The sequence below is a fragment of the Myotis myotis genome, unplaced genomic scaffold (assembly GCF_014108235.1).
Source record: "Myotis myotis isolate mMyoMyo1 unplaced genomic scaffold, mMyoMyo1.p scaffold_m19_p_11, whole genome shotgun sequence".
NCBI classification, from domain to species: domain Eukaryota; kingdom Metazoa; phylum Chordata; class Mammalia; order Chiroptera; family Vespertilionidae; genus Myotis; species Myotis myotis.
Window position 1 is genome coordinate 58,754,669 of NW_023416315.1, and position 15,770 is coordinate 58,770,438.

At 44.7% G+C, this 15,770-nt stretch overlaps 1 protein-coding gene across 2 annotated transcripts in view; it reads right to left on the reverse strand.

Moving 5' to 3' along the window:
* The window catches only part of LRGUK (leucine rich repeats and guanylate kinase domain containing), a 103,716-nt gene that overhangs the window by 48,012 nt on the left and 39,934 nt on the right, over positions 1-15,770 (reverse strand). For both annotated transcript variants that reach the window (XM_036328648.1, XM_036328647.1), the window contains 3 exons: positions 14,801-14,907; positions 9,992-10,111; positions 3,259-3,355 (listed from right to left, as the gene is read on the reverse strand). In XM_036328648.1, the coding sequence (XP_036184541.1) occupies positions 3,259-3,355; positions 9,992-10,111; positions 14,801-14,907 (324 nt within the window). The remainder of the gene's footprint in view (positions 1-3,258; positions 3,356-9,991; positions 10,112-14,800; positions 14,908-15,770) is intronic.

Genomic DNA, 15,770 nt, shown 5'->3' on the forward strand with positions numbered 1-15,770 from the left:
GGTGGTAGAAGGTCAGGAGACACTGGGTGCCCCTCAGGGTGGGATGGGCTCTGGGGAATGTGTCTGCTGCAAAAGATGAGGAAAATCCACCCCCTCAAATCAGAAGGAGCTTATGTCATCGATTCTGGAAGTTAACTCAACTGTAAGTATCCTCAATTATTTACGCTCTGTGTCATACCCTCTTTGCTCTGTGGAACAAATACTGGGACTCCTTTTCTTTTAATCTATGTATTATAACCAACTAAGATAGATAGATAGATAGGCAGGCAGACAGATAGATAGATGATAGATAGATAATAAATAGATAGATAGATAGATAATAGGTAGGTAGGTAGGTAGGTAGGTAGGTAGATAGATAGATAGATAATCTACCAGGTATGTTCTTATCTTGTTTACTGTGACTCACCCTGTTTTCAAAAAACCTTGAACCAGGTTTAAGATATATACTATATATACTTTGGGGACAAGGGCCTCCCTCTGTGGATTCCAAATACAGTTTCTGGAAGGATGTAGGGTGGGAATTACTCATGCACTGTGCTTATGTATAAAACAGGCCCTGTTAATTTTTTTTTTTTTTAAGAATTAAGATTAAGTGACACGCCTTTCATTTCTCCCTGCCAGGGAATTGCTTAATAAATAGCAGTAATCATATTTCAGAAGCCTCCAGATCTGTGGTCTTATTTGCACAAAAGAAGTAGGTAAGTGGCTGTGTCATGGACATGCTGGGGGATGGCTGTGTTGGGAGGTGTGTTAGGGGAGGGTGTGTGGCGATGGGTATGCCAGGGTTACCTATCCAGGGAGGATGGTAAGTGGGGGAGGGCAGGCCACCTGAGGGGATAAGAGAGGGGTTCTGTGCACAGAAGGCTGAGTGTGTGGCCGAGATCAGCAAAGCTGACAACGTGTCCTGAGTTTATAATCTGTAGGTTTGTCTCTCTTCGTAAAACAGTCTCGAGCTCACTTTTAAGAAAAGGGAAGGGCGTCAGAGCAAAATTCAAGTTGAAGGAACTGACATTATACTGAAGTTGTATGTGTCAGCAGAAGAGGTGAAAATGAGTGATTCCCAAACACACAAGGGTTTCTGCAGAGGAAATGGAACTGTAAGACTAAATACAGCACAGAGTTCTGTGATCTTGTTGAGGAGGAACTGAAGCAGACTTGTTTACGGGTATGATAGGCAAGGTGTGGAACATCAGGGAGCACGTGGGTACTGAGAACAGATGCACCAAACCAAGAAAAAATGCCTCCAATCCAACAAGAGAAATCAACATCGATTTGGGGAACTAGTTGTCTTCCAACCCAGAGTGTCTTAAGAAAATGCTTCTTGCAAATAACAAGATGACTCCTCAGATCCCTCTAAAGAAGTGGTTCTCAACCTGTGGGTCGCGACCCCTTTGGCAGTCGAACGACCCTTTCACAGGGGTCGCCTAAGACCATCCTGCATATCAGATGTTTACATTATGATTCATAACAGTAGCAACATTACACTTATGAAGTAGCAACGAAAATAATTTTATGGTTGAGTCACAACATGAGGAACTGTATTTAAAGGGCCAGAGGGTTGAGAACCACTTCGTCTAAAGCTTTTAGAACTGTGACGTGCCAGAGGACTCTTGCCACAGTAAACTGAACTGTCAGCACGGGTGCCCAGGAGGGAACATACACAGCATCTCCGAGAAGAGCCCCTGACAAAGTCAGAGGGAAAGGGCCTGGGACAGGAGGGCTCCTCTGCAAATGTCGGAGGAAACACGCTCCGTGGTGCAGCTGGTCGGTCGCAGCAATTGCTGCGGGGTCTGTGCTTGGACGTTCCGTGCGGATGTGCACTGAGGCAGAAGCCAGGCTCATTACTGGGGAAGGTGGGGCACAGAAAGGAGGGTGGGAGGGGAGGGGAAGAGGCAGGGAGGATGCAGCTGTAAGGGCATCACTGGTGGGTGGTGGTCTTTCAAAAGCAGAAACAGAGACTCACTCTTAATCTGGCCCTTTTGTGAATTTTAGGGGGAAAAGTGGTGCAGGATTCCTTAGGTGATGGAACAAATGATAATATAAACAGAATCAAGGCCCCTGGTGAAGAGACAATAGGCTCACATTCACTGGTAGCGATGAAGACATGAGACATTCCTTTAGTTGCCCTGGGTCACGGGTGGACGTGTATTGACATGAGCATACACTTTTGACAAATAAAACAAACGAGGGTTGTGGGGGTTCCCTTTGCAGGTGAAGGTCAAAAAAGAAAACAAGTGAAGGGATTAAGAAAAAAATATATATATGTGACACACAGACTACAGTGTGGTGATAGCTAGAGGGAAAGAGGTGAGGGAGGTAGAAGTGGGCAAAGGGGGGGATACATGGGGATGGAAAGAGACATTGCTTTGGGTGGTGAGCGCAAAATGCAGAATGCAGATTACATTTTATTGAAACCTATATGGTTTTATTAACCAATGTCACCCCAATAAATTCAATAAAAAAGAAAGAACAAATAAATTATCTTTAAGAAAATGAACTCAGCAGCAAGGGTGTCATAAATTACTAGCAATTAGATTATTAGGGTTTCAGGAAAATAAATTGAGTCTGATTGCCCAGAGCGCCTGCTTCAGGCTAATGCAGGGCAGCTCCCCTCACACTGGAAGGACATGGTCTTGAAAGAAATTAGGACTCTTCTCCAGTCTAACAGTAAGGCTCCCTGGTGCACTAGTGAACTGCCTGGCCTCCAAGACTCAGAACTTCCCAAACAGGGTGCTACAGTGGACGGCTAAGGCTGCCTAGGGGTCAGGGACAGGACAGCCACATGGAGCACACTGTGATGAAATAGTGCTCCAGGAGGCGGCAATGAGAGAGCCCCACTGACAGCAAGCAGAGGAGGGTCTCTGGGCAGAACCCACCCCCTGGAATGCTCAATTCGCAAGCTCCGTGCACCACGTAGGTCTGTGAGAGCTGTCTGTCTTCAGTAAAAATCTGATTAATAACAGGAGAACCTGATAAACACAGATCACAACCATTTTTCACAGTGCTTTTACTTCTATTTTCTTAAACCGTCTACTCATCAGTCTGTATTGAAAGTTTATAATACTTTCTCTAAGATCATGAAATAAAGCAGCCTGTGGACAATGATGGATTAAGTGGATTAAGGAAAAACAACCCAATAAGAATACATCTCTCATAACAAACACAAAATGTAATTGTTCTTCTTATTACTGTTTTCCAATATTTCTACCAGAGCACATGTATTTCTTGTACAATAAAAATAAAGGAGGACATTCTTACCATGTACACCATCTTATTAAAAACCTCTTCCGAGATAAATTGGTAATCAACTCGATCCCCTTCTCCAAAGTACGGGGCTCTTGAGGTGTGACAGGCCCTGAAAACGTAGAACAGATCATCCAGTCTGTATCTCATAACTTCAAATTCAAAATGAAAATGAGTTCAGTATAAGGTATATTAGAAAAAACTGAAATTGACCCATAAATCCTAAGTGATTATACTCTACAGGGCTGAAACAAAGTTTGGATTATCAACACAGTATTTCACTCATTGTTACCGGTGACCTGAGCCTCCTCCTCCGCCATCACATAATAACACTTCGGGGAGTAGAACAATAGTTACTGCTTACGTACTTTCCACCCAAGTGCTTTCATGTTGCCTCTGATCCACGGCACGTTCTCCACGTTCCTCTCTCATCCCTCCATCTGGATGCCCACGTGATTTCAGGACTCAGTTTAAGTGTCACCCCCTTAAAAGGCCTTTCCTGAGCCCTTATCGCTGGAGACTGCACCTCTTCTTTACACTCCCATCCCCTCCGCGCCTGTGCCGACTGCAGCCCAGCTGCTTGTTCAGGACCCACCGCCCCTGCTGCCTGAGGGCAGAAGTGAGCTTGTTCCCTGAGCTGCCAGGACGTGTGCACACTGTGCGTGAACCTCCTCTGGGAGCCCAGGATTCCAAAGCTGAATAGAGTTCTCAACTCAACTGTCTGAAATAGCATTGCCACTCCACACCCCCAATAATTCTCTCTCACCAAACTGCCTTCTTTTCCCCGGGTACCAGGTTTTTTCCCATCTTCCCCAGCAGGACACGGGGATCATGAGGGGAGGACTGATCTAATTCGCCTTCTTCCTGCTGCATTCCCAACGCCTGGTCCCTAGCAGGCACCCACTGACTATTTGTAACACGAATGAAGACATGCAATGTGTGAAGTGGACAACAGCTGTGATAAACTCCATTTCACAGGTGACTCTAAACAAGACTTGTCCGAGGCCACAGAGCAGCCTGGTGTCGCTCCCAGGACTAACTGTGGGTCCCACCTCGCTCAGGTCTCTGGACTTCATACCACTCTGACTCCTATAAATATTGCAGTCTTGACGCCACACTTAAACCGTATACTCAGGAAAGAGACGTTCTAAGAGCAGACTGGCAAGTCATGGTGACATCGGTCCTGTTGTTCGGATACACTGGCATTTCCTCACACACCCTGGCAGGGACCTGAGCCCCTCTGTCTCCCGGTGTCCTTGACAGTCAGGGGATAAACCAGTGGCTGGGCATCAAACCCTCAGCGTAGCCTTACACACTGCGCCCAATCTGCACGCCCAACACGGCACCGAGCGGCAGGAGTCGCTTCAGAATGTGTGACAGGAAGACAAAGCAAGGCACAGCGTGGCGCTGCCGGCAGGTAAGGGGAGAAACGGCGTCCCCGATGCAGCTGCACCCACTGCGGAACTTCCCACTAAGAAGGCCCGAGGTGACCTGAGGCTTTTGAATCTGTCATCCTTTTTCACACGCGGAAACGTTCACTGTGGAGTGTGCTGCCAAGTATGAGCATCTTAAACAGAAGAACTTTGTAGTGAAAGCATGTTTCACTAAACTTAGAAAAAAATAATGCCACATTTTGGACAGAGAAATCTGCTTTGGCATCACTTTGCTATCCTTCATCTCCCCTGTAAATACAATTTCAATTGCAACTTAAAAAAAAAAAACATTTCCGAGTTCATAATTTACATCGTTAAACCACGGTCAATTAGTTCAATCCTGATTTGTAACGGGAGCCATACTCCCTGTTAGTTTCACTTAACAGACAAAAGAACGGAGTTAGAGATGAACCCCAGGCTACGACACCGCCCTGCATGTCTAAGGGTGAGCCGGACGTTCTAAGGACCAATTCATTGCCAGCTGTCACCCAGGATCCTCACAGACCCAGTCCACGGAGAGGAGAGAGGGTCAGCAGGGAAAGGAATCCAGAGGCCAGGCCGAATACTGGGGTGTTCAAGTACCAAGGACATGGGACAGGAAGAAAACCATACCTCGGAAGAGCTATCGGGTGGGTGAGGAAGTAGCATGCAGATTTAGAATCTCAGTTCTGACCACATTGCCTCAGGAAATAATCAACTCCTTGTCATCGCAAACATTTAGGCCAGTGATGGAGAACCTTTTGAGCTCGGCTGTCAGCATTTTGAAAAACCCTAACTTAACTCTGGTGCCATGTCACATATAGAAATTTTTTGATATTTTCAACCATAGTAAAACAAAGACTTATATTTTTGATATTTCTTTTATATATTTAAATGCCATTAACAAAGAAAAATCAACCAAAAAAATGAGTTCGCGTGTCACCTCTGACATGCGTGTCATAGGTTCGCCATCACTGATTTAGGCAGAGGCTCTCGGCTGTGAGCGCATCTAAATTCAAGCAGATTACTGCACGCCACGCTGTTAGTAGTGAGCTCTTTCAGTGGCACCCACAAAGGCCCAGGTGGTCCTCCAGCATTTGGCAGGCAAATGAAACTGTTCCCAACGCCCAGTGCACTGATGTGTCAGTGAACTGCTGGACACATGTAAGAGGTCAGCAACACGGAAGATTCCAGCACATATGTATCTGAGCACGCCCCAGAAACAACACACCCCTTTCTAACTCACACCATCATCACCTGTCACTTATCCTAACTGGTCTCCTGTCTCCAGCTTGCCCTTCCCAAACCCTCCCCAAATGCATGGCGATAGGGTGTGCTTCCCAAACACGGCAGTGAGCCGACACTCCCCTGCTCAGAGACCCTTTATGATCAGACACTGGCTGTCTACTAGCTGGTCACATCTGTATAAACAGGCAGCTTAGATTAGATTGCATCCAGGTAATTCTAGATGCCAGCCCATTTAGCTAAATAGCTGTGGTTTTTTTACTTTGCTGTTTAGAGTGTTAAAAGTAAAATATATTTAGTAGCCAACATCATGCCAAAGGTCATGAAAAGTGAAAGTACTAGATGTAAGGGAGAATACAATTTTCTTTCATGACTATTCAGATCACATAGATCAGTGGTTCTCAACCTTCCTAATGCTGCGACCCTTTAATACAGTTCCGCATGTTGTGGTGACCCCCAACCATAACATTATTTTCGTTGCTACTTCATAACTATAATTTTGCTACTGTTATGAATCGTAATGTAAATATCTGATATGCAGGATGTATTTTCATTGTTACAAATTGAACATAATTAAAGCATAGTGATTAATCACAAAAACAATATGTAATTATATATGTGCTTTCCGATGGTCTTAGGGGACCCCTGTGAAAGGGTCATTCGACCCCCAAAGGGGTTGCGACCCACAGGTTGAGAACTGCTGACTTAGATGGTCTTAAATCTAGAAGGTGGACGGGCAGGCTGGTGTTGCTGTTTCCCTCATTGTCCAGCTCTCTTCCAGGAAGGCACCAGTGTTAAGGTTGGAAACAGAGAGACTCCAAAGGCAGTAAACCCGCATTCCCAGGACACTAATAACACATGTAAAGAATATCCAACCTACTTTTCTTTTCTTTTTTAAATACATTTTTGTTGATTTCCGAGAGGAAGGGAGAGAGAGAGATAGAAACATCAATGATGAGAGAGTATCATTGACCAGCTGCCTCCTGCACACCCCACACTGGGGATCAAGCCCACAACCCAGGCATGTGCCCTGATCAGGAATGGAACCATGACCTCCCGGTTCATAGGTCCACGCTCAACCATTGAGCCATGCCGCAAGGGCCCAATCTACTTCTAAAACGAGAAACAAATAGTAAAATCAAACCTAAGACAAGAGCACAATCTCTCTGCCACAGTGACATTTGTTATACTACCAATTATGCTTTTACTATTTATATATCTGGATATGCAATTTAGCACATGAAAACATCACTGAATGTGTTGGTCTTAGGTCAATGCAATTTAAAAAGGAAGACAGGACACCAGGAGAAAATAAAATACATAGGAGGGAAAGGAACGATTTAAGCAAATGAGAGAAAGTGCCTTGTAAATGCATACATCCACAATGAAACTGTACTCATGCCTTTTCTCTTTTCACTTAATTAAAAATCAATAACATTTACGTTGGATGAATGCCGGGAGCCGGTCCATCCTTGCTGTTTCAAGGGACCTGGCATATATGGCATACTGTTCTTAATATGTTTGCTCACCTTCTTGGCACTATGTGTTTTAACCAAGGTCACCTCTCTGAGAAAGGTTGTTTCCCCAGGTAGGGATTTTCCCCTGAAGTTAGGGAGGGAATAAAACCCCTTAACTAAGCCAGGCGGGTAATTAATCACTTTAACTACGAACAATCATGCTTAAGCTACATAATCTTTACTCCCTGGAATGGAGATAAGAAACGCCCTAACCTTTGGAATAGAGATTGATAGGATTGGAATCAACTGGTATAAATACAGATGTAACAAGACAACAGGACACAGAACCTAGACACAGAACCTAGACACAGAACCTAGACACAGAACCTAGACACAGAACCTACACAGAACCTAGAGACAGAAGAACTTCGCTGGAGAGAACATGGCAAAAGATCCTGGACAGAAACTGGAGACACAACTTAGAGACAGAACCTAGCGAGAGAACATGGCAAAAAATCCTGGACAGAAACTGGCCACAGAACCTGGAGACAGAACCTAGCGAGAGAACCTGGCTACAGAACCTGGATAGAACATGGCAAGAGAACCTGACTAGAACCTGGTGACTGAACCTGGCTGGAGAACCTGGACAGAACCTAGCGAGGGAACATGGTGACTGAACCTGGCTGGAGAACCTACAGAACCTGGCAATAGAACCAGGCAAGAGAACCCAACCATGCTGATCAACTGAACGGTGCCTCCGAGTCTTTCCCTCTTCGCCGACTCCATCCACACCTTTGGGGACCCCTGGACCTGCTGGGTTTGGATCCCAGCAGATGAAGAATAAAATAAAAGCTTCCTATTACAGTCATTTCCCACGAAAGTTGCATATAGAGTGGGGCCTTGACTTACGAGTTTAATTCGTTCTGAGACCGAGCTCGTTAAGGAGCTCGTTAACTCAAATTACTCTATCAACTCAATGCAAAAAATCGGCAGAGGGACAGCTGGTATCTCAAAAAACTCGTTAGTCGGAACACTCGTAAGTCAAGGCCCCACTCTAATACCATTAATTAGTTTATCCATTTGCTCACTCAACCAGTAACTCATTGATTGAACAAATACTTACCATGTGTGTATTAGGTGCCTGCCACCTGCTGAGCCCTGAGAACTCAGTGGTGAGCATCACCGACCTTGGTCCCTACCCTCATTGGGCTTACAGATGAGCTGGGTAAACAGACATTAGATGAATCCATCACACGCATGATGAATAAGCATTATAAGAGGGGAAATACGGGATGTAATGAAAATGGATAACGGGGGGACCCGTCCAAGTGAGAATGCAGAGGCAGACAGGGTCAGAATCTGGGTGTGAGTTCATAAACACCTCCCAGGACACGTCTGACCCAGCGTGCCTTAGCAGTGCATACCACAACCGAACCTGAGGGGCAGGCCACCAGCCACTGGCCGTGTAATCGGCTCCCAGGAAGTGCAAGGAATCCTGATCAGAGAAGACCTTGGCTCTCCTCGCTTTGGTTTTCTAGAAGGTTCCAGGCTTACGTATTAGCACAATAGGCAGGATACACCCCTGGTTTTATCTTCCACTCTCTGGGTTCACTTATCTTTTACTACAGGTCCAGTGCCCCTATATAAGTATAATGACACTCTATACGGTTTTATTCTAAAATTAAGTTTTAATTTACTTGTGTTACCTCAGGGTACTTCAAATATATTAATGAGTACATTATTCTTTAGTATTTGCGTCCTGAGGTTGTTTGGATGAGGAATGTAATTTTAGATATCTGAATAACGGACCTGCTTAAATAGCATCTGCATTGTTTGAACATGTGCAGCTTAAGGGAAGGAAGTTTCCTGTAACAGCATTAGAACGTAATTTGCATTTATTTTCCTCGCTGTCCTATATATCTTCGCAGTCACATCCTCAGCTCACGGACAAACACCACTAATCTAAAAGTAATTTCGTTGCCATGCAGGAAAAAATAAAAGAGGAAACCGGTGTGAAAGACCACAGTGATCATTCTAAATCTGATTCTCAGAAACACTTTGGAAGTCTGTACATCCAGCTGAAGGTTTCTCATGGAGGTTCTAGTTCCCTGGATATTTCCTCTATTTTATCTAAGTCATTAGGGAATTACACAGCAAAATATTTGTCCAGAAAAGCAGCAGCGAGCTGAGTGCTAACTGGCGGGAAAGGAAGGGAAGGCTTTGCCTACCACTTCTCAGTCCTTCTCCTGAAATTTGGCTCAAGAAAGAAAGCCGGGCGCGGGGATGAGGAGCCGCGTGCTGTGCTGTGGGCATGGGAGACTGGGAGGCCGCCTGCCACCCATCACAACACTGTGATCGTGCTGCCGCCCCGCCCAGCGACAGGATGAGCCGTTCCAGCGCCGCTCTGCGCAATTAAAACACGTGTATTTCCTGACCTTGGAGAGTGGCTTTGGCTGTCACTGAATTAAAGTTAAACATTTGGAGGGCTAAAGTAAAAAAAAAAAAAAAAAATACAGTGTACAAAGCAGTGCAATAAATGGCATCTATGCACGCATTTGAACTTGCTTCAAATCAATAGTCAAAATCAGCAATCTCCAACCTCCGACAGTCTCCCCAGCCAATGAGCAAACTTACCCGTATCGGAAGTAAGTGCTGAACTGCCTGCAGAGGCGGTGGGCGAGTTCCCGTTTCCCACAGTCTTCAGGACCGGCTAAGACCAACATGGGGTACGGGGCGTCCAGGCTGGGCAGGGTGCTGCAACACAGGGCAGGGTCAGTGCGGGGCCTGCTCCGCCAGGGCGGGGTGCTGGCTGCACCCGCACAGCAGGCGGGCCCCCCTCCATACGATGCCAAAAATACATTCAAAGCACAGATAACCCGGGAAATCCAAGTCCGTGTAAACCTAACTTAACAATTCTTTAAAAAGAAAATAGATGGTAAGGTATGTTAATTCTTGCCTGATGAAGTATTCCCCTATGAATTTCAAAATGAAAGAAGTGAGACTGCCCTCTGAGAATTTCACTTTAACATCCCTACCGATTGCATTAGGACACTGATATGCAAAGAAACGGTAATAACTAAAACTTACCTGAGCAATTACTGTGTCCCAGGCACTATTCTAGGAGTCTTACATGTTTTACCTCATTCAGTCATCACAGGAAGCTAATGGAGATACTTCCATCATTATCCCCATTAACAGGTGAAGACTGGAACACAGAGAGGTTAATTATCTTGCTCAAAGGAACAGCTAATGAGTAAGAGCTGATGGATGAATGTCGGCATGGCTGCTGGGCCTGGGACGCTCGCCTAAAGAATGAGTTGACTACTAAAACCTCCTGCAACACGGGGAGCTGAAGTGTTGGACTCCACTCACGACACTAATTCTAGAATAAGCGGGGCGTTTTAAATAAACAGATGGCTGAGGGGTGATTGTTATGAAGAATGGGAGTGGTGGCAGCACGATGCTTCAGCCTCCCTGAAAACCCACAGAGAAACAGAAAAACGTGAGCGCAAAAGTCCCCGGAAAACACGTATCACAAACCAGGGGACAAGGTATCTCCACGAACCGCAAATCTGTGCAGGAAGAGGAGGGAGGAAGCAATGGGGCAGCATCTGAGGGATCTGAGAGCAAGGGAACCCCGAGCAGCCACTGGGGTCCCCTGGGAAGCAGGCAGGTCGGAGCTGCACATGCACCAAACCTGTCCAGGAATGTTCCCGGCAGCTGTGGTGTGACCGCCGGAACCGGAATCAGCCTGGATGAATCGCTCAACTGGCTGTGGTGCATCCGCACAAGGAACGCTGCTCAGCCATCCCAGGGAATGAGCTACTCATACAACCCACCAACTTGGATGAATCTCCAGGGAATGAGCCAATCCCAAAGGGGATATACTACATCATTCCATTTACATGGCATTCTTGCGATGACAACATTATACAGATGGGAACAGATTCCGGGTGGCCAGAGCTCAGGGCAGCTCAGAGGGAGGCGGCTGCAGCTGTAACAGGGAAGCGCAGGGACCTTGTGACAAAATCATCTGCATCTCGACTGTAGTGCTGCTCACATGAATCTACACACGTGATAACATTGCACAGAACTAAGAGCACATGTGAGGACATGCAAAAGTGGCAAATTCTGATGCAGCTGGTACTGCATCAATGGCAGTTTTCAGGATTTGATATTCTACTATTGATATGATGTCACCATTAGGGAGACAGTGAAAATACATAGAACTTCTCTGTATTATTTCTTACAACTGCATGTGAATCTAAAATTATCTCAAAATAATTCTTTAATGATTCAAGGGAAGAAAACTTTGAGAGAAAGTGACAAATATTGAAAATAAGCAAATAAATATCCTCTTTCTCAAGAAGAAAACCAAAGCAAAAGAACAGAACAAATATTAAAGGCTGTAATTAAAGAAAACTTTCCTGAAATAAAAATAAAACAAAACTGTATCTTATGAAAGAACACACAACATACCTGAGAATATTAGCCCAGAACAACGAATACCAAGATATACAAGTAGTCTAGTAAAATTACTGGACTTAGAAGAAAAAGGAGAAAAAAAATGTTCCGCTAGAAAAAGAGATGACATGACTTATAAGGGAAAGGAGATCAAATTGTCATTGGATTTTTTACAGCAATATTTTGCATAAAGTAAAATGAAGTAACAGCTTCAATATATTCAAGGAAAAATGGGCCATGGGCTTTATATATTATAGCAAAAATGACTTTCAGTATAAAGGGCAGAGAATACCATCAACAAGGGATACTGACCCCAAAGACTGTCCTAAGGAATCTCCTAGAGAACAAGCTTCATATAAGCAAAATGACTCAAGAGACATCCATACAAGGGGCTGGGAGTGAGCAATGAATACTAAACTACCCACAGAGCCAAGGCCAAGTGACAGCTAAGGAGAGTGTGCAGTCTGTGATGGATATATGTCCTGACAATATAAATACAGTACACTATTTTTAAAATGGGGTGATTGACACATAAAATATATACAATAGGCAAAGTCATAGAGACAGAAAGTAGATTAGAAGTTACCTGGGAGTGGGAGTAGCTGAGAACTGGGTGTTATTGCTAGAGTTTCTGTTTGGGGTGATTAAAAAGTTTTGGCAAAAAGACGGTGATGATAGTTGTACAAAATTGTGAATATAATTAATGTCACCGAACTTTAAAATGGGTAAGATAGCACATTTTATTCTATATATATTTTGCCATAATGAAAAATGGGGGCTGGGTAATGGGAAGAATATAGGCAAGATATGTTCAGTGCTTTCAGTAATCATGTTGGTGGGGGTGTTGGTATTGGTATTCTGATACTGTTGTTGTGTAATGTGGGATTTTTAGAAAGAGTAATTATGGGATATTCTGTTCCATCCTCCATGCCGTTGGTGTGGAAGAAAAGGAGGTTCAGCTGAAATAGGCAGGGGGTGAAGCAAAAGCTCAGCTGTAATCCTGAAACTGAACTGCAAGTATCAGTGTGAAGTGAGGCGGTACTTTATCATCTATTTATAGATTGATACAGATAGATCTATCCAGATATAGATTAGATAGCTATCAACAGCTTGGACAGATGTAGATAGAGAGGTGCAAATAGGATAGAGAGACTAGATGACTACATGGATGGAAGGACAGAAGGAAGGAGGGAAGAAAGGAAGGAATAAATAAATATATTCCTGGTTTGGTCCACTCTAAGGCCTAGAAACAATGACCTACTCTATAGCCATGATTGTCTCCAGCACTCACATTGTGATTGGAAAATACCATTTCTCACTAAAACAAACCAGAGCTTCTTGGGGAAATGGAAGATTGTTTTTTAAAATATATTTTTTATTGATTTCAGAGAGGAAGGGAGAGGGAGAGAGAGAAACATCAATGATGAGAGAGAATCACGGATCAGCTGCCTCTTGCACATCCCCTACCAGGGATCGAGCCTGAAACCCAGGCATGTGCCCTTGACTGGAATCGAACCCGGGACCCTTCAGTCCACAGGCCAACGCTCAATCCACTGAGCCAAACCAGCTAGGGCAGAAGTGGAAGATTTTAAAGTTCAGACAGGACTTGCACAAGAGAGTCTGCAGAACCCTGTCAGTCCAGAGCACGAAGCTCTCAGCAACCACCAGGCCAGAGTCAAGGCTCTGCGGGCTCACTTTAATCCTGTATCCTCACCCAGTCATGGCAGGGAGGGATGGTGATTCCCCCAAAATGCAGCACAAAAGCCCAAGGTCAAGCATCAGGGTTCTTCCTCTGGGCTCCCGGAGAGCTGTGTGCTGGCCCAGAGTGGGACGGGCAGTGCCCCCTGCGAGTTTTTCACAATGAAGACTGCCCCCTACCCTGGCTGCTTGGCCATTCGCACTTACCTGCTCAATAGCCAGACATGATGATGAAATATGTGTTTATCAGGCACTGTTGTAAATTTCTTTGATACATATTTTTATATAAATGTACCCTAAAGCATGAAACAACTAGCAATCTTCATAAACTAAAAAAGAAATACAATGAGAACATAAATGCTCTTTTTAAAAAAAATCAAATGTGCTTTTCCAGATGTATGCAAGTAAATGATAAATCATTTCACCTAGAGGGCTACCATAAATGTGTATAAAACTGTCAATGTCTGTATTATTAAATTACATGTAAAAAATCATGTCCTGGTTGCAAAGTAAAGCACTTTGCTCTCTGTGGGAAACCATGTGACGCACAGGAGCAAATATCCCACGAAGAAGAGAAGCCATTTATAACCAAGAGATCTTACAAGTATTTTAAGCAAGCCGTTGGGTCTTGGTAGACTTTCTGAATTATACTTATAGCATAAATGGCCATCTGCTCCAACAGATCGTTTAGAAAGGAAAGGAGAAAACGTGGTAATCTGTCTCCGAACTTAGAGGTGAGAGACTGTTCATGTGTTCAAGCAAGGCAAGCGCCTGCTCCGAGGGCACCCCTGAGACAAGACTGGCAGGCTTCCCTCGGCCAGCGGGCTGCCTCCAGGGCTCTACCAATCTGTGTTCCTGGGATGCTCCCTGGCAGGGGTCCAGCCTCCACTCACAGCTAAGGGAACATGTACAGTGGACAGAAATGATCACGATCGTCCGTGGTTCTACCCTATAGCAAAAACCCTGACAAACTCTTTTTACTCATTATTATTATTTCACCATCCCATGTCACAGGCTGGCCACCATTCAGGGGCCAGGTGAGAGAGGGAAGAAGAACCCACTCACCACCACACTTGGGGAGACACCGAGAGAGAGCCCATCTTCAAGCAGGTGATGGATAAAACGCTGTCATCGAGCCAAGTGGGCCCATCAGATAAACCCCTGGCCTCTTCCCTCAGACGAGGTGAAAAAGGAATGGGTCACAAAACGGAAGCCTAGGAAAAGGATGGGGGGCCCCGTGCTCGCTGCCCCAATTCTACCCCAAGAATCCCTAGCGAATACCTGTCAAAGATCCTCTGCGGCTGCATCACGCTGTGGACAACGTGGGACAGGTGATCCTGGGCTGCGACCACTTCCGGGGGAGGGTTGTACTTATTTACTGCGAAAACCTGTTTCAGAATCAGAAATGCAAAGGGAAACAGACTGCATTTCTAAAAAGCACACAAGGCTCAGATTTTCTTTAATGAATCAGTCTAGACATGCAACCAGGGAGAGAAAAGAATGTAAGGTATGCTCATGAATCTTTGTGCTCAGTCTCCAAGCCTAAATAATGATAATTACTTTAAAATATTGAGCTGGAGTCCCTCGATCCCCTACTCTTAATACAGTCAACATCACAACTGTTAGTAGAAGAGGAAGGAATAAAATTCAGCTGCAGATTCCAGGTAGTTGATATTGCAGAATTTTCTTCTTATGCCATCTCACCAAGAACTATCCTGATGATCTCAAATTCTACCCAAAGCTCCTCCTCTTTTAGCATAACGTTCTCTGTCCAAAGACCTAGGCCTTTTCCTCATAAGGTACAGCTCTCCATCCCTTTGTTTTTACCATCCCTCTAAATGCATTATCCTGTCTGCCATACCTTTCCTTAACCTATAGCTTTGAATTATAGTTCCTTCACAAAATGTTAAAGGAAAAGAGAAATCTAATAAGTATCTTTGGCTGTGAGAGTAACAACAGACTCTTGTCTATAACTATTTTTAACCAAGATTTCAGAAAGGCATTTATAAAATGAAATACCTTCCTCTCTACATTAAGCCTGTTTCCATTCCACTCAATGTGCATTGAAAGACACCCCTCGTCACCAGTCACTAAAGCGAGACAAAGCGGCTAGCACAGGTATGGTGGAGGGGAGGCAGGTGCTAGCTTTTGAGGTCTGCTTACTCTGCAACTGTGTCCAGATGTATTATCTGTATAATAAAAGCCTAAGCGACCGTTACAGCAGAACGACCAGAAAGACCGGTTGCTATGA